At 41.8% G+C, this 15,063-nt stretch overlaps 1 protein-coding gene across 8 annotated transcripts in view; it reads left to right on the top strand.

The window, feature by feature from the left end:
- The window catches only part of KLHL14 (kelch like family member 14), a 207,866-nt gene extending 193,814 nt beyond the window's left edge, over positions 1–14,052 (top strand). For all 8 annotated transcript variants that reach the window (XM_053246806.1, XM_053246807.1, XM_053246808.1 and 5 more), the window contains 4 exons: positions 2,724–2,914; positions 3,026–3,184; positions 5,611–5,768; positions 8,982–14,052. In XM_053246806.1, coding sequence (XP_053102781.1) covers positions 2,724–2,914; positions 3,026–3,184; positions 5,611–5,768; positions 8,982–9,122 — 649 coding nt within the window. In that variant the 3' untranslated portion in view covers positions 9,123–14,052. The remainder of the gene's footprint in view (positions 1–2,723; positions 2,915–3,025; positions 3,185–5,610; positions 5,769–8,981) is intronic.
- Positions 14,053–15,063: the final 1,011 nt, after the last annotated feature.

Here is a 15,063-nt window from a genome sequence, read left to right as displayed (position 1 = left end):
ACCTATAAACTAGTGAATGATTCCTGCCAGCCTTTGCCTTGTGATGATTGTTGGCTCATAATGGGGTATATGTGAATTCACCACACTAGTGCTTACTTTGGCACCAGGAAGGAGGAGGATACATTAGTTTGCCACACTAGACAGAGGAATTTGCAATAGGAGCAAACAGCCAAGTTCTGCCTGGGCCAAAACCAGCCCCTGCCAGACTAAGAAATCATTGCAATTTGCCCCTTCCTGTCACAAGCAGTGTGCTGTTCTTTTATTATTGACTCTAACGCTCAGGTATCCCAGGCATGGATGGAAAATTCAGGATCAATTTACAAGAGACACATTTTCTACATGAAAGTTTCTTCTGTGCAGGTGTTGTGCAGAAACCCATGTCTAGTATCTATTCCACCAGGGGCATAGCAAGGTTGGAATGGGCCCAGAGACAAGATTTTAAAATGGGCCCCCAGCCCCTCAAAGTCCACAGCCTCCACACACCCCAGGCCCCCAAGGATTTAAGTCTAATATTTCAAAATAAGAATGCTGCCTGGAAATACATTTCACTGAACACACACACACATCACAATATATAGTGATATACATTGAGTACTATATATTTGTGCTACTTTTAATGCCTAGAACACACTAGAAACACTAATTATTAAAATGGCCCCCTCACTGCAGATTAGCAAAAGAGACTTTCAACCATGCAGTGTGAGCCTATGTATGTTTTCTCAGAATTCTGAACAAATTCAGTAAAGTTTGATTCCAGTAGGTTTTTTACATGGGGCTTTTAAAGCCCTTTAACTCACATTTCCTCTGGAATGGAGGTGCTGCATTCACCTGTTGGCCAGATTTACCCTGAAGTCCCTGCAAGTTACTGGGGAGCAGTTCACACACAAGAAAAATAAAATAAAATAAAATAAAAGCACCACACATGCTTCACGGTTCTCACTCAGACCTTCTGGGTTGCAAAACAACTTGAACATAAGTGCATTTATAAAAGAAAGAAAGAATGACTAAATGAATGAATAAATAAATATAATATTGTTTGTTCCAGAAGTTTTTGTTATTTACTGCCATGAAACACTTATAGCCCTTTTTAGATAAGTTTTTTTAAAAGCCAGCAAATTTTCCAATCTGTTTTAAAATAAATATTCAGAGACTTCTCAGTCTCCCCACACCCTAATCAAAGCCCTGTAGCAAGCAGATCCCTATATATTGGTGGTGGGGGGGTAGGTAACCACAAAAAGGAATTCATATCATACCTCCATTAAGCAGGTAAAGGCTGGTCTGTGCTGGGCAGCGAGAACTGTGGTGGGTAAAAGGCAGCCAGCGATGGCCACTTGGCCTGCCTCCTCCTTCCTTCTTTGTTGGCTGCCTGCCGGGGCACTGGAGTTCAGGCTTCAGGGAGGCCTGCACAGAGGCCTCTCTGGAAGTGGCGCCCACCCACCGATCAGCTGAGAGGCGGGGAGAGAAGGAGCTGCTGTGTCACAGTTTGCAGGCTGCTCTGAAGGGCAAGGCAAGCAGAAGAGAAGGCGAACAGGCAAGTGGTTGAGGTGCCTTGGGGCTGGGCAGGTGGGCAAGGGGGTGGGGGTGGCAAGCACTGGCATGGCGCTCCCCCCAGGGGCGCCTAGGGCACGTGCCCTGGCTGCCCCCCCCCCAGTTACGCCCATGGCTCCGGTTGCTGTTGCTACATGTAAGGGGAGAGAAAGAGTTTGCTTCCCCCCTCCCCCACAATGTACTGTCTAGTGTTAGAAGAAACTTCACAGCATACATGATTTACTTTGTTAATTTATATAAAGGAAAACTGGACAGCAATGTATAGGAATATGCTGGTTATAACCTATAAAGCCCTAAACGGCTTGGACCCTGGGTATTTAAGAGAATGTCTTCTTTGTTATGAACCCCACTGCCCATTGAGATCATCTGGAGAAGTCTGTCTGCAGTTGCCACCGGTTCGTCTGGTGGCTACTCGGGGACGGGTCTTCTCCACTGCTGCCCCGGAGCTTTGGAACGTGCTCCATGCTGAAATAAGAGTCTCCCCATCTCTGACAACTTTTTAAAAGTCTTTAAAGATGTACTTATTCACCCAGGCTTTTAATTAAATATTGTTTTACCAGTTTTAACATCATTTTAAAATGTTAAATTGTTGTAATGTTTTAACTTTTACTATATCATTTATTTTAACTGTTTTAAGTTTTCTATTGTCATTTATTTTGACTAATGTTTTAAATTTTTGTTTGTTTGCTTGCTTGTTGTAAACCGTCCAGAGACGTGAGTTTTGGGGCGGTATAAAAAATTTAAAATAAAATAAAATAAAAATAGGAAGAGTATGTAGGTCATCTTAGATAATTCACTGTAGAATAGGTAATGGTAGGATGACAAGCAGGTAATGGAAAGAAACAGCTTAACATGTATCACTAAACGTGTTAGAAATAACACTTCCAAAGCAGGTGAGATAATACTCTATTGTACTATGTCAGTTCAACCTAAAAAGACTGTGCTACGATTGCAATGGAATGCCCCAAAATCGCTACAAATGAGCAATTTTAAAAAATTGGATCGGGTGGGGGGATGGGTATGCAGCAGTTTGGAAGACATATTTCAGAAGACTCAGTGGGGGGGAAAGAGTGAGTGAATGGTGTTGGAGCAGCAGCTGTTATGTTGCATAAGACAGAATGATAGAATTAATTCTAGTCACTAGAAACTAACTGCTCTGTTTATTTTTTCACTAGGAGAGCCAGTTTTTATGCCTGTCGGCTTGAAAAAAACTTGTATGTGATTGGTGGAAGAAATGAAACTGGCTACTTGTCAAGTGTGGAATGCTATAATTTAGAGACAAATGAATGGCGTTATGTATCTTCCCTACCACAGCCCTTGGCAGCACATGCAGGAGCGGTACATAATGGCAAAATCTATATTTCAGGCAAGTTGTTTTCCAGATTCCTCTTGATGTCAAAACAGAGCCCCATTCACCAAATTCTTATTTCAAGGTGGTATCTCCACTTTCACTAATGAAGATATATTTGATTTGTAGGCGGTGTCCACAATGGTGAATATGTCCCCTGGCTGTACTGCTATGACCCTGTAATGGATGTCTGGGCTAGAAAACAGGATATGAACACAAAGAGAGCCATCCATACATTGGCTGTGATGAATGATCGACTGTATGCAATTGGAGGAAATCATTTGAAAGGTCACATTTTAAATTAAACCATGTGCTCTCCTCCCTTTTGACAAACACTATTTTTGTTTGTTAGTCATAGTTAACTAAATTTTAAAAAACCAACACACAATTTAGCACGATGTTGAGCCAGCATTTTTGAAAAATTATACCAGTACATTAAATAAATGAATAATGAATGCTTTAGATAATAAAAAACTGGAAACTTCCATTACTCAAAAGCATGGATGATTTGTCATCACCATGAATTCTCTGTAACAAACAGATTATTTTTGACCCAAATTGCCAGCAGTATTTACCTCCGTAAATCATTTTCTAAGATACACTGTAAGTAACTGGAAAGGAAGTTGCAGCCAGAGCACTGTTGAGAAACAATTCCTAGATTTCAGGGGAAAATGAGTATTAAATATTGCCTGCACACATTAATTCTAAAACGTATTCTTAACTTTGACTTAATCCTGTGTAAGACTTTGTTGCAGCATATAGGAGAGATACTAAAGGTAAAGTGTGCCATCAAGTCGATTTCGATTCCTGGCGCCCACAGAGCCCTGTGGTTTTCTTTTGGTAGAATACAGGAGGGGTTTACCATTGCCTCCTCCCATGCAGTATGAGATGATGCCTTTCAGCATCTTCCTATATAACTGCTGCCCGATATAGTAGCAGTGGGGATTCGAACAGGCAACCTTCTACTTGTTAGTCAAGCATACTAGTAGTGGTTATATTACTGCTTTTCAACTAAAATATTCTCAAAGCAGTTTGCATAGGAAAGATGATGATGGTTGGAAGAAGATGGTCCCATTGGAAGTTGACTGGCCATCAATTCCCAAAAGCCTGAAACATTGCTTTCTTTGGACAGGTACACAGACCAAGCTTATGTCAGTTTGATGAAAAACGGATTCCCACCCTCCAAGTGCTCCCACAGAGTTTCTTGTGTGAGCTCAGGAATTTCTGGCAATGTTAGGTTAGTGTGTTGTTAACCAGAGATCACAGAAAAATCCTGAGTTCACATAACATGCTCTGCGGGAGCACGCTCAGGACAGGAATCTTAGTTTTTTGTCAAACTGACATGAGATTGATCATGTGAAGAGCCCCTTTGTAAAACTATAGTGTGCAATCTTATAGCCCCAATGATGTTTTTGCTGCTAATTTTCAGGGCTTTGCCTACATCCATAAAGAATAGGAGGGGGTCTTAGAAGAACCTTTATACTGCAGCAACAAAGCCTCAAATTATTAGAATTCTTAGGCTTGCTAATGGGTAAAGCATATTTAAATGAATACAATTCTTGTAATGCAAATACAAACTTTAATAAGTTCCCTTTCCATTGAAAATTCTGACTACAGTTTTGGGCTTCTCCCAATTTCATTTGATGCACTCCATTCAAAATGAAACATGTTAGATGAATTTCATGTTCTGCTCCTCTCATTTTTGAAAAAAATGAAATGCTGTCTGTCATTTTCACTACAGCTGTCTGAAAGAAGGCATGTCTTTGTATCAAAGTGATGAGCTCAGCTCAGACAGACTATAGCATATGTGTTCTTCAAAATGAATAGTAAAGTACTTCCTTGTGAAACTGGATGTTTGTTCTGGTGTCAGTAACATCACTTTTTTCTTAGTGTGTCTGCTGCAGTTTAGATCTTAGATAGTTTCCACTTTCTTAAAAAATGAAATGCACCCTTGTTTTATCATTTATATTTCTCTATCACCCTATCTTCAAGGTCACAAAAATAATCGCTCACCTTTTAAGATTAACTGCAAAACATCAGCATATGGAAATTAATTAAGGCCACAATCTATCATGATGCTATCCTGTGCAAGCCCCATTGAAACAAATGGGATTTGTAGCATATTCATACAACTCCCATTCATTTGAATGGCATTTGAATATGTATGTACTGGAATATGATCTCCTAATTTGCCAGATCTGAATCCCAGCTAACCCTTTGAATGTACCTACATTAAAGGTAAAGTGTGCCGTCGAGTCGGTGTCGACTCCTGGCGACCACAGAGCCATGTGGTTTTCTTGGTAGAATACAGGAGGGATTTACAATTGTCTTCTCCCTCGCAATATGAGATGATGCCTTTCAGCACCTTCCAATATCGCTGCTGCCCAATATAGGAGTTTCCCATATTCTGGGAAACACACCAGTGGGGATTTGAACCAGCAACCTTCTGCTCTCTAGGCAGGTTGTTTCCCTGTTGCGCCATTAGGTGGCTTTGTACCTACATTACATTGATCTCATTCATCAGTTTCAATCCCAGTGCATGTCCCCTTGTATCTCATGGCAACCAGTATAGTTTGTTACTGCAATACAGACCAGAGTTAGTTGTTTGAAGTGCAATAGATAAAGTTTTTTTTTAATCATTATTTTTGATAAACATTATACCCACACTTTCAAAATAAGGTGGTTTCAAATTATTTTATGGATGTATGCCATAGGTTTTTCCCATCTTGATGTCATGCTTGTGGAATGCTACGACCCAAAAGGCGACCAGTGGAATATTCTGCAGACTCCTATTTTAGAGGGTCGCAGTGGTCCTGGATGTGCAGTTCTCGACGATAGCATTTATCTTGTGGGAGGCTACAGCTGGAGTATGGTATGTACCTGTTATCCAAAATTGGCTCTTGTAGCTGCTCTTTGAGAGCACACTATGACCATTCCTTTTCAAGAATAATAAACACCTAATCAATGGCTGTCAGAATATTTGATGCATTGGAAATGTCTGACTGATTTATGACCTGGTACAGTAATCGTTATTTCTGTTAAAAGTTTGATCACACTGATCATGAAATTCAAACAAGCTTATGCTATAATTCCAAGAGCTGTGACACTTGTATATTTATCCTTTGTTCCAGAGAAATACCTCAGGTATTTTGAAGACAGTAAGTAGTTATCTGTTCTGTAGGAAAAGAATAGGCATTTGCAGAGTGTCCTAATTGAATGGTGAGACTCCTTCCCTACTCTTTCCCGCCCAGGGACTTATTATATTCCTAAAGAAATGCACGGTGGGGATTTTAGAAGGACCCTTCACTACTCTCAACACTATTATGTTAGCAGGGCCTGCTCTCTCCATGGAGGTTAATCTTCCTATGCTACTGGTGCCCTGTGGGAAGAAAAACAAGTATGTGTCAGGCTTTCCTATTCCTTCAGTCCTTGAAGTCTGGTCTTCTGAAGAGATGAGTGAGCTGGTCTTGGCTCTCATTGGGCTGCTTTGGAAACAAGGAGAGACTAAGCAGTCCCATCCCCCCCCCACCAAAAAATGGAAAATTGGTTTATTTTCAAGGCACATTCAAATTTGCTCTCCACACACCCCCAAGCATCACCCCCAAACATCATTGTAGCCAGGGGTGCTTTTGCCCAGCTTTGGCTAGTGCACCAGCTGCATCCCTTTCTCAAGAAGGCAGATCTGGTCATGGTTACCCATGCCTTAGTCATGTCATGGCAGGATTACTGCAATGCACTTTATGTGGGGCTGCCCTTGTAGAATATTCAGAAACTTTAGTTGGAGCAGAATGCAGCTGCCAGGGTTCTCTCTGGAACTGCTCACTCGGAGCATATTACACCTACTTTTGAAGAGCTGCACTGACTGCCAATTTGTTTCTGGATCCAATTCAAGTTGCTAGTTATTACCTTTAAAGCCCTTAACAGTTTGGGCCCTGGATACCTGAAGGACCACCTGCTCCCAAAGGTTTCTGCCCACCCAACAAGGTCATCCAAGGGCCTTTGCTCTGTGTGCCAACATTGAGAGAGGCTAATTTTTTGTGCACGCAGGACAGGACCTTCTCTGTTGTTGCCCCCAGGCTCTGGAATGCTCTCCCAGTGAATGTCCATTCTTTGACATCTGTGGTGGCTTTTAAAAAACAACTAAAGATCTTCTTATTTGTTCAAGCTTTTACCCGTAGGGGTTGCCAGGCCTCTCAGCAATCCTGCTTCTGTTGTCTTTTTAATGGTGGTTTTTGTGTGTGTGTGTGTTAACTGATTTTTAAAGTTTTAAATGTTTTTTATGGAACTGTATTCTTTCATAAACCGCCTTGGGATGCATTGTGAAAGGCAGTATAAAAATTGAACCAGTGAAGCCGTGTCCCACTCATTCAGCCCAAATTCCCCCAAATATGCCCCCTTCCTTTAGGCAAAATTGATGTTTGGGTTAGCAGCAGCTGCAGTACCACCACGTGAAGAAGGACTATCTGAACTCTTTTTCTTCTCTTCCCATACACTGCATGTTTTCTAGGAGGAAGGGTCCTGGTGGCTTTGGGTACTATCATAAGAAAATAAGAACAGCCCTGCTGGATCAGGCCCAAGGCCCATCTAGTTCAGCATCCTGTTTCACCCAGTGGCCCACCAGATGCCGCTGGAAGCTCACAGGCAGGAGTTGAGGACATGCCCTCTCTCCTGCTGTTACTCCCCTGCAACTGGTAATCAGAGGCATCCTGCCTATGAAGCTGGAGGTGGCCTATAGCCCTCTGACTAGTAGCTGATGATAGACCTCTCCTTTCTCTCTATCCACTTTCTCCACACTGTGCATGATTTTATAGACCTCTATCATGTCTCCCCGCAGTCATCTTTTTTCTAAACTAAAGAGCCCCAGGTGTTGTAGCCTTGCCTCATAAGAAAGGTGCTGATCATCCCTGATCATCTTGGTTGCCCTCTTCTGCACCTTTTCCAGTTCTACAAGGTCCTTTTTTAGATGTGGTGACCAGAATTGAACGCAGTACTCCAGGTGTGGCCGCACCATAGTTTTGTATAAGGGCATTATAATATTAGCATGTTTATTTTCAGTCCCCTTCCTAATGATCCCTAGCATGGAATTAGCCTTTTTCACAGCTGCCGCACATTGAGTTGACACTTTCAACAAACTGTCTGCCACAACCCCAAGATCCCTCTCCTGGTCAGTCACCAACAGCTCAGATCCCATCAACATATATTTGAAGTTGGAGGTTTTCATCCCAATGTACATCCTTTTACACTTGCCAACACTGAACCGCATTTGCCATTTTGTTACCCACTCACTCAGTTTGGCGAGATCCTTTTGGAGCTCCTCACAATCAGTTTTGGATTTCACTACTCAAAAGAGTTTGGTATCAGCTGCAAATTTGGCCACCTCACTGCTTACCCCTACTTCTAGATCCTGTATGAATAAATTAAAAAGCACCGGTCCAGTACAGATCCCTGGGGGACCCCACTTCTTACTTGCCTCCATTGCAAAAACTTTCCATTTATCACTACCCTCTGTTTCCTGTCAACCAGTTAGCAATCCACATGTACTTGTCCCCTTATCCCATGACTGCTGTCATTTTCCCAAGGGCTACTCCAGTGGCCAAGAATTATTCTCTGGCTTAGATTTTAAATCCAAGCCAGAGAAGAATGTTGGTGCTTGTAATACTGTCCTCTCCTCTGAAGTGAGCATCCTGAGTGGCCAAAGTTAGTTTCTGGGCCTGAGCCTGGCAAAGTGCATCTCTGGCAGTTTTCTTCTAGTGAGCCTGGAAATGGGTCCCCCCTCCCCCACAGCTAATGCTTTTACATTTCTCCTGCACGTATCCCCCTCCCCCCCCCCATGACTACTGGGAGCTTGAGCTCCAACCAACTTACACTTGACCCACACCTGCTTTCGAGAACCGTCTGCCACAACAAATTAATACATAGGAAACTATATCTAAACACAGATGGCTTGTATGCAGACACTTGTGTGATTATTGATGCATGCAAGTGCTGGAACTATCCGGGACCACTTATTTTCTAGTTGAAGTTATCCAAGTTCTGTTTGGATGTTATTTATCAGCTGGTCCAACCACACTGTGTTGTATTACAGGGAGCCTACAAATCTTCTACTATTTGTTACAGTCCTGAGAAAGGAACCTGGACAGAGCTGGAAGGAGACGTTGCTGAGCCACTTGCAGGCCCTGCTTGCTCCACTGTCATCCTACCAGCGTGTGTACCGTACAACAAATAACATTCTGGAAGTACTGAAATGAACACTCTTATGCTCTGGAATGGAATGATGGGCACCATAAATATTTTAAATAACTGATTTCCTGGTATTGCATACAAGACTCTATCCATACATCTGCCTTTATGATTTTAAAAGAGGTCTAAGTGTTGCTTCCACCTCAGATATAGACTGGTATCTTGTCAGACAGGTAGTTTAAATGCATGGAACATTGCACATGTTGACAGGTGGCCATTTCAGATTGATCTTGATTTTTTTCCTTCTATAGAACTTCATATTGATTCTAAATTAAAAAGGGGGAAATAAAACTAAACATCCAAATACCACCTGGACGATGAATGTGCATTGTATTTTACCTTTTATCCAGGGGCGGACCCACCATTATGTGAACAAGTTCAAAGAACTCAGGCCGCCAATGGAAAGGGCTACTGAAGCCCGAACGGGGGCATGGCTCGGGCTCTGGAAGAGCCCTGAACGAGCTCTCTCCTGTCCTTTACAGGCAGCATTTGCTGCATGACAGCCTTTTACTTCCCCTTCTCTCCCTCCAGTGAGGAGAGAGAGGGAAATAGATGTTGTCAGGCAGCAAGTGCTGCCTGAAATGACAGGGGAGAGCTTGCTCAGGCTCTCCGGAGCCCGGGTATGGGCGAGGGGAGTTCTCTCATTGCTCTTCTGGAGCCTGAGCCATGCCCCACATGTGACATCACATGCACGGGGCATTGCTAGAGGAGCCACTGGGCGGGGCTGAACCCAGGCCACTGTTCAGCTGTCTCTACACCTGAGTTTATCCTATAAATATCCACTGCTACCTAACAAATATTTTGGTTAATTTGATTGATTGGTTAGATGTCTTTCCCCCTTTTAACCTCCCAAGATGACAGAATTCAAGATAACTAATCCTTTATAAGAGTTGGATTGTGCGGCATTCACAGACAGTGTGCGCGGACATGCATTCAGAGTGGGGCCTTCCTGATTCAACCTGAGTGGGATCTAAAATTAACTGAGCGGGCATCAAAAAGCGTGTGTGCACACACACACCTTAGAGGGAACACTGATTGGCAAGTAGCTATAATTCCTTATTTACTTTGAAATATGAGCATACTGTAAAGGCTTTGTGCCTTGGATGAAATGAAATATGGGTCTAAATACACACACAGTTGTGTGTAACTGAACCTCTATACTGGCTTTAAAAAAAATTAAGCGGCTATTGGAATAGGCAGAGTTGAGCAAAGAAGTGGTGGGACTTGTCTGTGAGGGTAAATGTGTTTAGAACGTTGCTGTAGGAAAACTAGCTTGAAGCAGAGAAGCAATATGTGCAAGAATGGTTAGCATGTCCTCACCTCTCACCCCCTGCCAAGATGACCTTTCCCAAAGCTGCTTTTTCTTGAAAACGCTCTTTTTTTCCCCTTTTCTTTTTGCAAGGGCTTAACAACATGTAGCTGCATCCAACATTTAGTCAGGCACTACATCTTTTCTTATACTTTATGATGCATTTTGTTATTAGTGGCTGATAGGTAGATTAAGGCAGCACCAGCACTTCACATGAAGTGCTGATGTTGCTTCAGGGAGCACTGGCATTGCATTCCACACTAACACAGCACACATGCCTGGTGGGGGGAGGAGGTGCTCCTGCTCCTGGAGGTGCTCTCCATAGATTGGTCCCTGAGGGCTGTGTAACCCTCAAAGACCTACTTCGAGGATGCAGGGATTTTGTGTGTGCTACATTAGTGCAGAACGTAGCACCAGTGCTTCGTTGGCCATTATTTACATAATTGATAACTTGCCTTTTGACTACAAAGAATGCTCAAGGTGGCTTATATTAATTAAAACAATAAATACAAAACAAGAATCCAATCAAATGCAATCGATAAAACCAAATCAAAACAGGATAAAGGAACGGCAGAGCCACAATAAAATAACTGGAGTGAGCAAATGAAAATGTTAATGTATTTAAAAGATTTTCACACAATCTTTATTCTAATGTAAGCATATAGTAGCATGTGGGGTACCAGTCAGAGAATCCAAACTTTTGCTATGCCTTCCCCCCTTTTGACAGCCATGCAGCAGCAATCAGATTCAATCCCTGCCATCTTTTCAGTAATTATTCAGATTTATATACAGTTAATATTAATTTCTGCCTATATCTTCTACCCATTTAACCTATCCTCAGACAGACTAAATCTTCCTTAATCTATTAAATTTCAGGGTGCAGATAGACATAAATTAAAGACCAAGTTCATATCAGGTCTCTTAGCCATGTGGTGAGCTTGGCTTCCTCCTGGCTTCACAACTGAAGTGATAGGTGTACTGTACAAACCAGAGAATCAACTGCTGAATCAGCAGTCACTTCTGCCTCTCCCATCATGTTTCAGGTGGACTGTCTGCCTTCTTTCATTCCAAAAAGAGCAGCATGGACATTTATCCAATTAATTCATTGCCTTGTTAATTTAAAAATAATAATAATACCTGCTCTGCAGATGGGGCAGAAGGAGAAGTTTCTAGGTAACATGGTTTCAAATTTTGAGAAACTCCCTCCCCTAATGCAACCCTGCAGTGGAGAGGTACGTTTGGATTGAATATACTGAGCGTGCTTCCAAGACTCCCCCATTGCTCTAAAAATGTCAGCCTTCATCCTACACTGACTGACATCCTGAATAAATGTGCTTGAGGAAGTCCCCTTTTAATTTCACTGGGAGTTCCATAAGTAAATGTAGTCAGGGTGTCAGCCACTTATTTGGAATTCAATCAGTTTCAAACAAGTTTATTTAAGCTTGAAGTAAAGTAATACCCTGATCATGTACAGTATCTGGCAAAGGCAGTTGGCTTTGCCTGCTTGCCAGGAATCTCATATCCATGCTTTATTACTAAATAATGGCTGGGCTGGGCGCAGAGCATCTGCGCCTCTTGTTCTGTGCCTGTCACCCGCCCACTGACGCCTCTTTCTTCCCCCACCCACCCATTGCCGCCTCCTTCTTCCCCCATCCCTGTCTGTCCCTGCTGCCTCCTTCTGCCTGCTGCCACCATAGTTTTCTCAGTGCCGTCCCCCACCCCCTACTGGCCAGCCACTGCTGCCATTTCCCCCCTCCCACCCTGTCCCATGGCTAGCCTATCCGGCAGCTCTCCAAACTCTCATGATAGCTGCCACACATGGGATTAGCCACGGGTATGATTTAGAGAATAATATACAGTATATAGATGGCTGTCATACATTGGTGCTGTGTGTAAGGTTTTAGGAGGAGCTCTTGCCCCCATCATACCCTTCCTTCATCATAGCCATGTTAGACCCTTTGCATGGCACAGTTACATTGCCCAGGAAGCAGGGAGAAGCACCAGCATAAGAAGACTGGGGCTGAGCTCTATTACCAGTGGATGGAGATGGATTTTGCCTCTCTTACAGCCTTTTTTTCCACGCCCCCTCCCCCCACTCCACTTACAACCCTTATGGCAGATACCATAAATCTCCATCTCAGTTGAGGTCATAGGTGATGTTTTCAAACTACTTTACACTCAAAAACATATCCTAAGACCATGTAGACTGGCATAGATCGCTTCAGTAAATTAACTGGAGATCTCCCAGTACATCCAATTCAAGATCTAGTCTGCAGTTTCTACAAAAGTGTAAGTACCTACTCAAAGTCATAAGGCAATATATTATCAAGCCCAGATTTTCACTGTATGTATGAATCTCAGTGCTAAACTAGATGCAGCCTTTAAGGGATTTTTTTTTTTTTTAGCTTTAAGAACATCTGGACAAGGAGATTTGGATCATATCTATGGCCCGACTGGTAGGAGGGAGGACCTCTTTCCCATTTGCCATTATCATGATGAAAATAAATCCTAGAAGTCATGGAAGCAAGGGGGAAATATGGGCACGCGCATTGCACCTGTCTTCTCTCCCTCTATGGCTAATAGCAGTTTTGGGGAAGTACTTCCACTGGAGAATTTAGGCTGTGAGAAGGGTTAACCCTCCTTCCTCTGATCCAATTCAGCCTCCCTCCATGGCTGCATTGAAGCCTTAAAAATGTCAGTGTCTAATCATATACCTAGTTTGGTCCTCAATAACTATAATGCACTGATGAGAAGAGGGAAAGACACAGTATATTGGCTTCTACTGGAGTGCAAACAGGCAGAAGGCATATCATAGCTGGCCAAAAACAGAACTGGGAGGAAATCACATCTTGGACTTAAGCTACTAAGAAAGTGATATAGGCAAATGGAGAATAAATACTGGATGTCTTTTACCACATCACTACTCCATTATTATTATTACTACTGCTATTACTGTTTTGCTAATGCTAACTCAATTGTTGTCATTTGCACAGAACCAGCAGGGATTCAGTCTCTTCAAATATAACAAATCAATTGTTGCGTGAACTGTGTATTTCAAAGGTGGGGGGAGAATGAAGCCCCTGCTAAGAAGTTCCTGAAATAGGAGTGTTTGTCCTGGAAACGCAATCCATTTTTATCTATGTGGTGCTTTCTCTGTTAGTTTTGTATTTATTTGTGTTGTTCAGATCCATGGGATTCCCTGTAAAATAATACTTTGTGCAATCATAACTTTTGAGGGCTTTTGTTTAGAAATATATATGTATATATAAATATATGAAAAGGAAGCCTGTTACAACACTAAAGGAGAAAACCTTTTACGGCATTTAAAATCAGGATGTCGGCCACTGAACATTGCCTCACACCTCAGTTTAAAATGCCACTTTAATGGGAAGGGATGAAGGTTTCTTGTCCATGTAAAAGTTCTTTTTTAAAGCAAAAGATAATTAAAAGCATTTATGAGAATTATATGTAAATCTTTCTAGCGTTCTGGAAAGCATGACCAAGGAAACCTACAAGTCATCATTGTAAATTTTGTACAGTATTAGAATGTGTAAATGAAGCTTGCTTGTAGGGAAAGGGACTTTAAATAAAACCTTATGTATGAATACATCTGTCTGGCATCTCTGCTTATCCAACATTAAAATTTTCAAAATCCTTTTCATCACAGAAGTTTACCTCTTTTGATTATCCAAGAGGATCTTTCTGCTCTTAAAATGTATTTTGGTCTAAATGATTGATCTTCAGTATGTGAGAAGAAGAAAGGCCAAATATTTCAAAGTACTGAAGGCACAATGTTCTAAACATCTTGATTTAAACGGCCATCTCCCTTTAAAGGTCTTTCCTTGTAACTGAGACTGCAGATTCAGACAGGAAGGAAGGCAGAATGTGCAAGAAGCAATATATAAATGTATTTTTAGTCATCACTGCATACTTACTAAGAACTGTAGGGACATATTTTTTTGTGAGTGTAATACAAGTAATAGAATGCTTGTACATTACTATACAAAATCAATAAAACATTTTGCTTTTCTTGTTTTGCTTCAGGTTTTAAAATTCATAGCAACCAAGAAGCTTTTGGTAGTACTGGAGGTCAGAGTGGATAGTGGGAGGGGAAGCTACACTAATGAATTCTAGAGTGCTTGTAATGCCATAAAAGATTCAGTTAATCTGCAGCATAGATGTTGATCAGTGGAACTGAACCCAGCTCCTTGGACCTTGTCAGATTTATTCTGTGCATGTCAGTGTTCCACACCAATTACAGATTTTAGAAGAGGCTCTCATGCAAAACTCTGTGCCCTAATATATAAGCCAACTCAGATGTAACTAAAATTAAAATCTGACTGTGGCAAATCTCTGTGATCCTGATATATGAAAATCCAAATAAATTATTTGTTCACAGAAATGAAAAATAACTTCAGCAGGAAATTTCAAAATTACTTATGCAGGATTAATCCAGTTCAATGAATGCATCTTGCGTTGATTAATAAAGCAACCATGAATTGCAAAATAAAACTACAGAAGATGTGCAAGGACATTAGCTTTGTGTCCCTTAGTGAAGCTAAAGAAGAGCATCTGCTCTGACATGAGACGTGGCCACTCAGTGTATTATTTTAATTGT

This window comes from Hemicordylus capensis, chromosome 4 (genome assembly GCF_027244095.1).
Source record: "Hemicordylus capensis ecotype Gifberg chromosome 4, rHemCap1.1.pri, whole genome shotgun sequence".
NCBI classification, from domain to species: Eukaryota; Metazoa; Chordata; class Lepidosauria; order Squamata; family Cordylidae; genus Hemicordylus; species Hemicordylus capensis.
The sequence above is the reverse complement of the archived record's forward strand: the minus strand, read 5'-3'. Positions and strand labels throughout refer to the sequence as shown.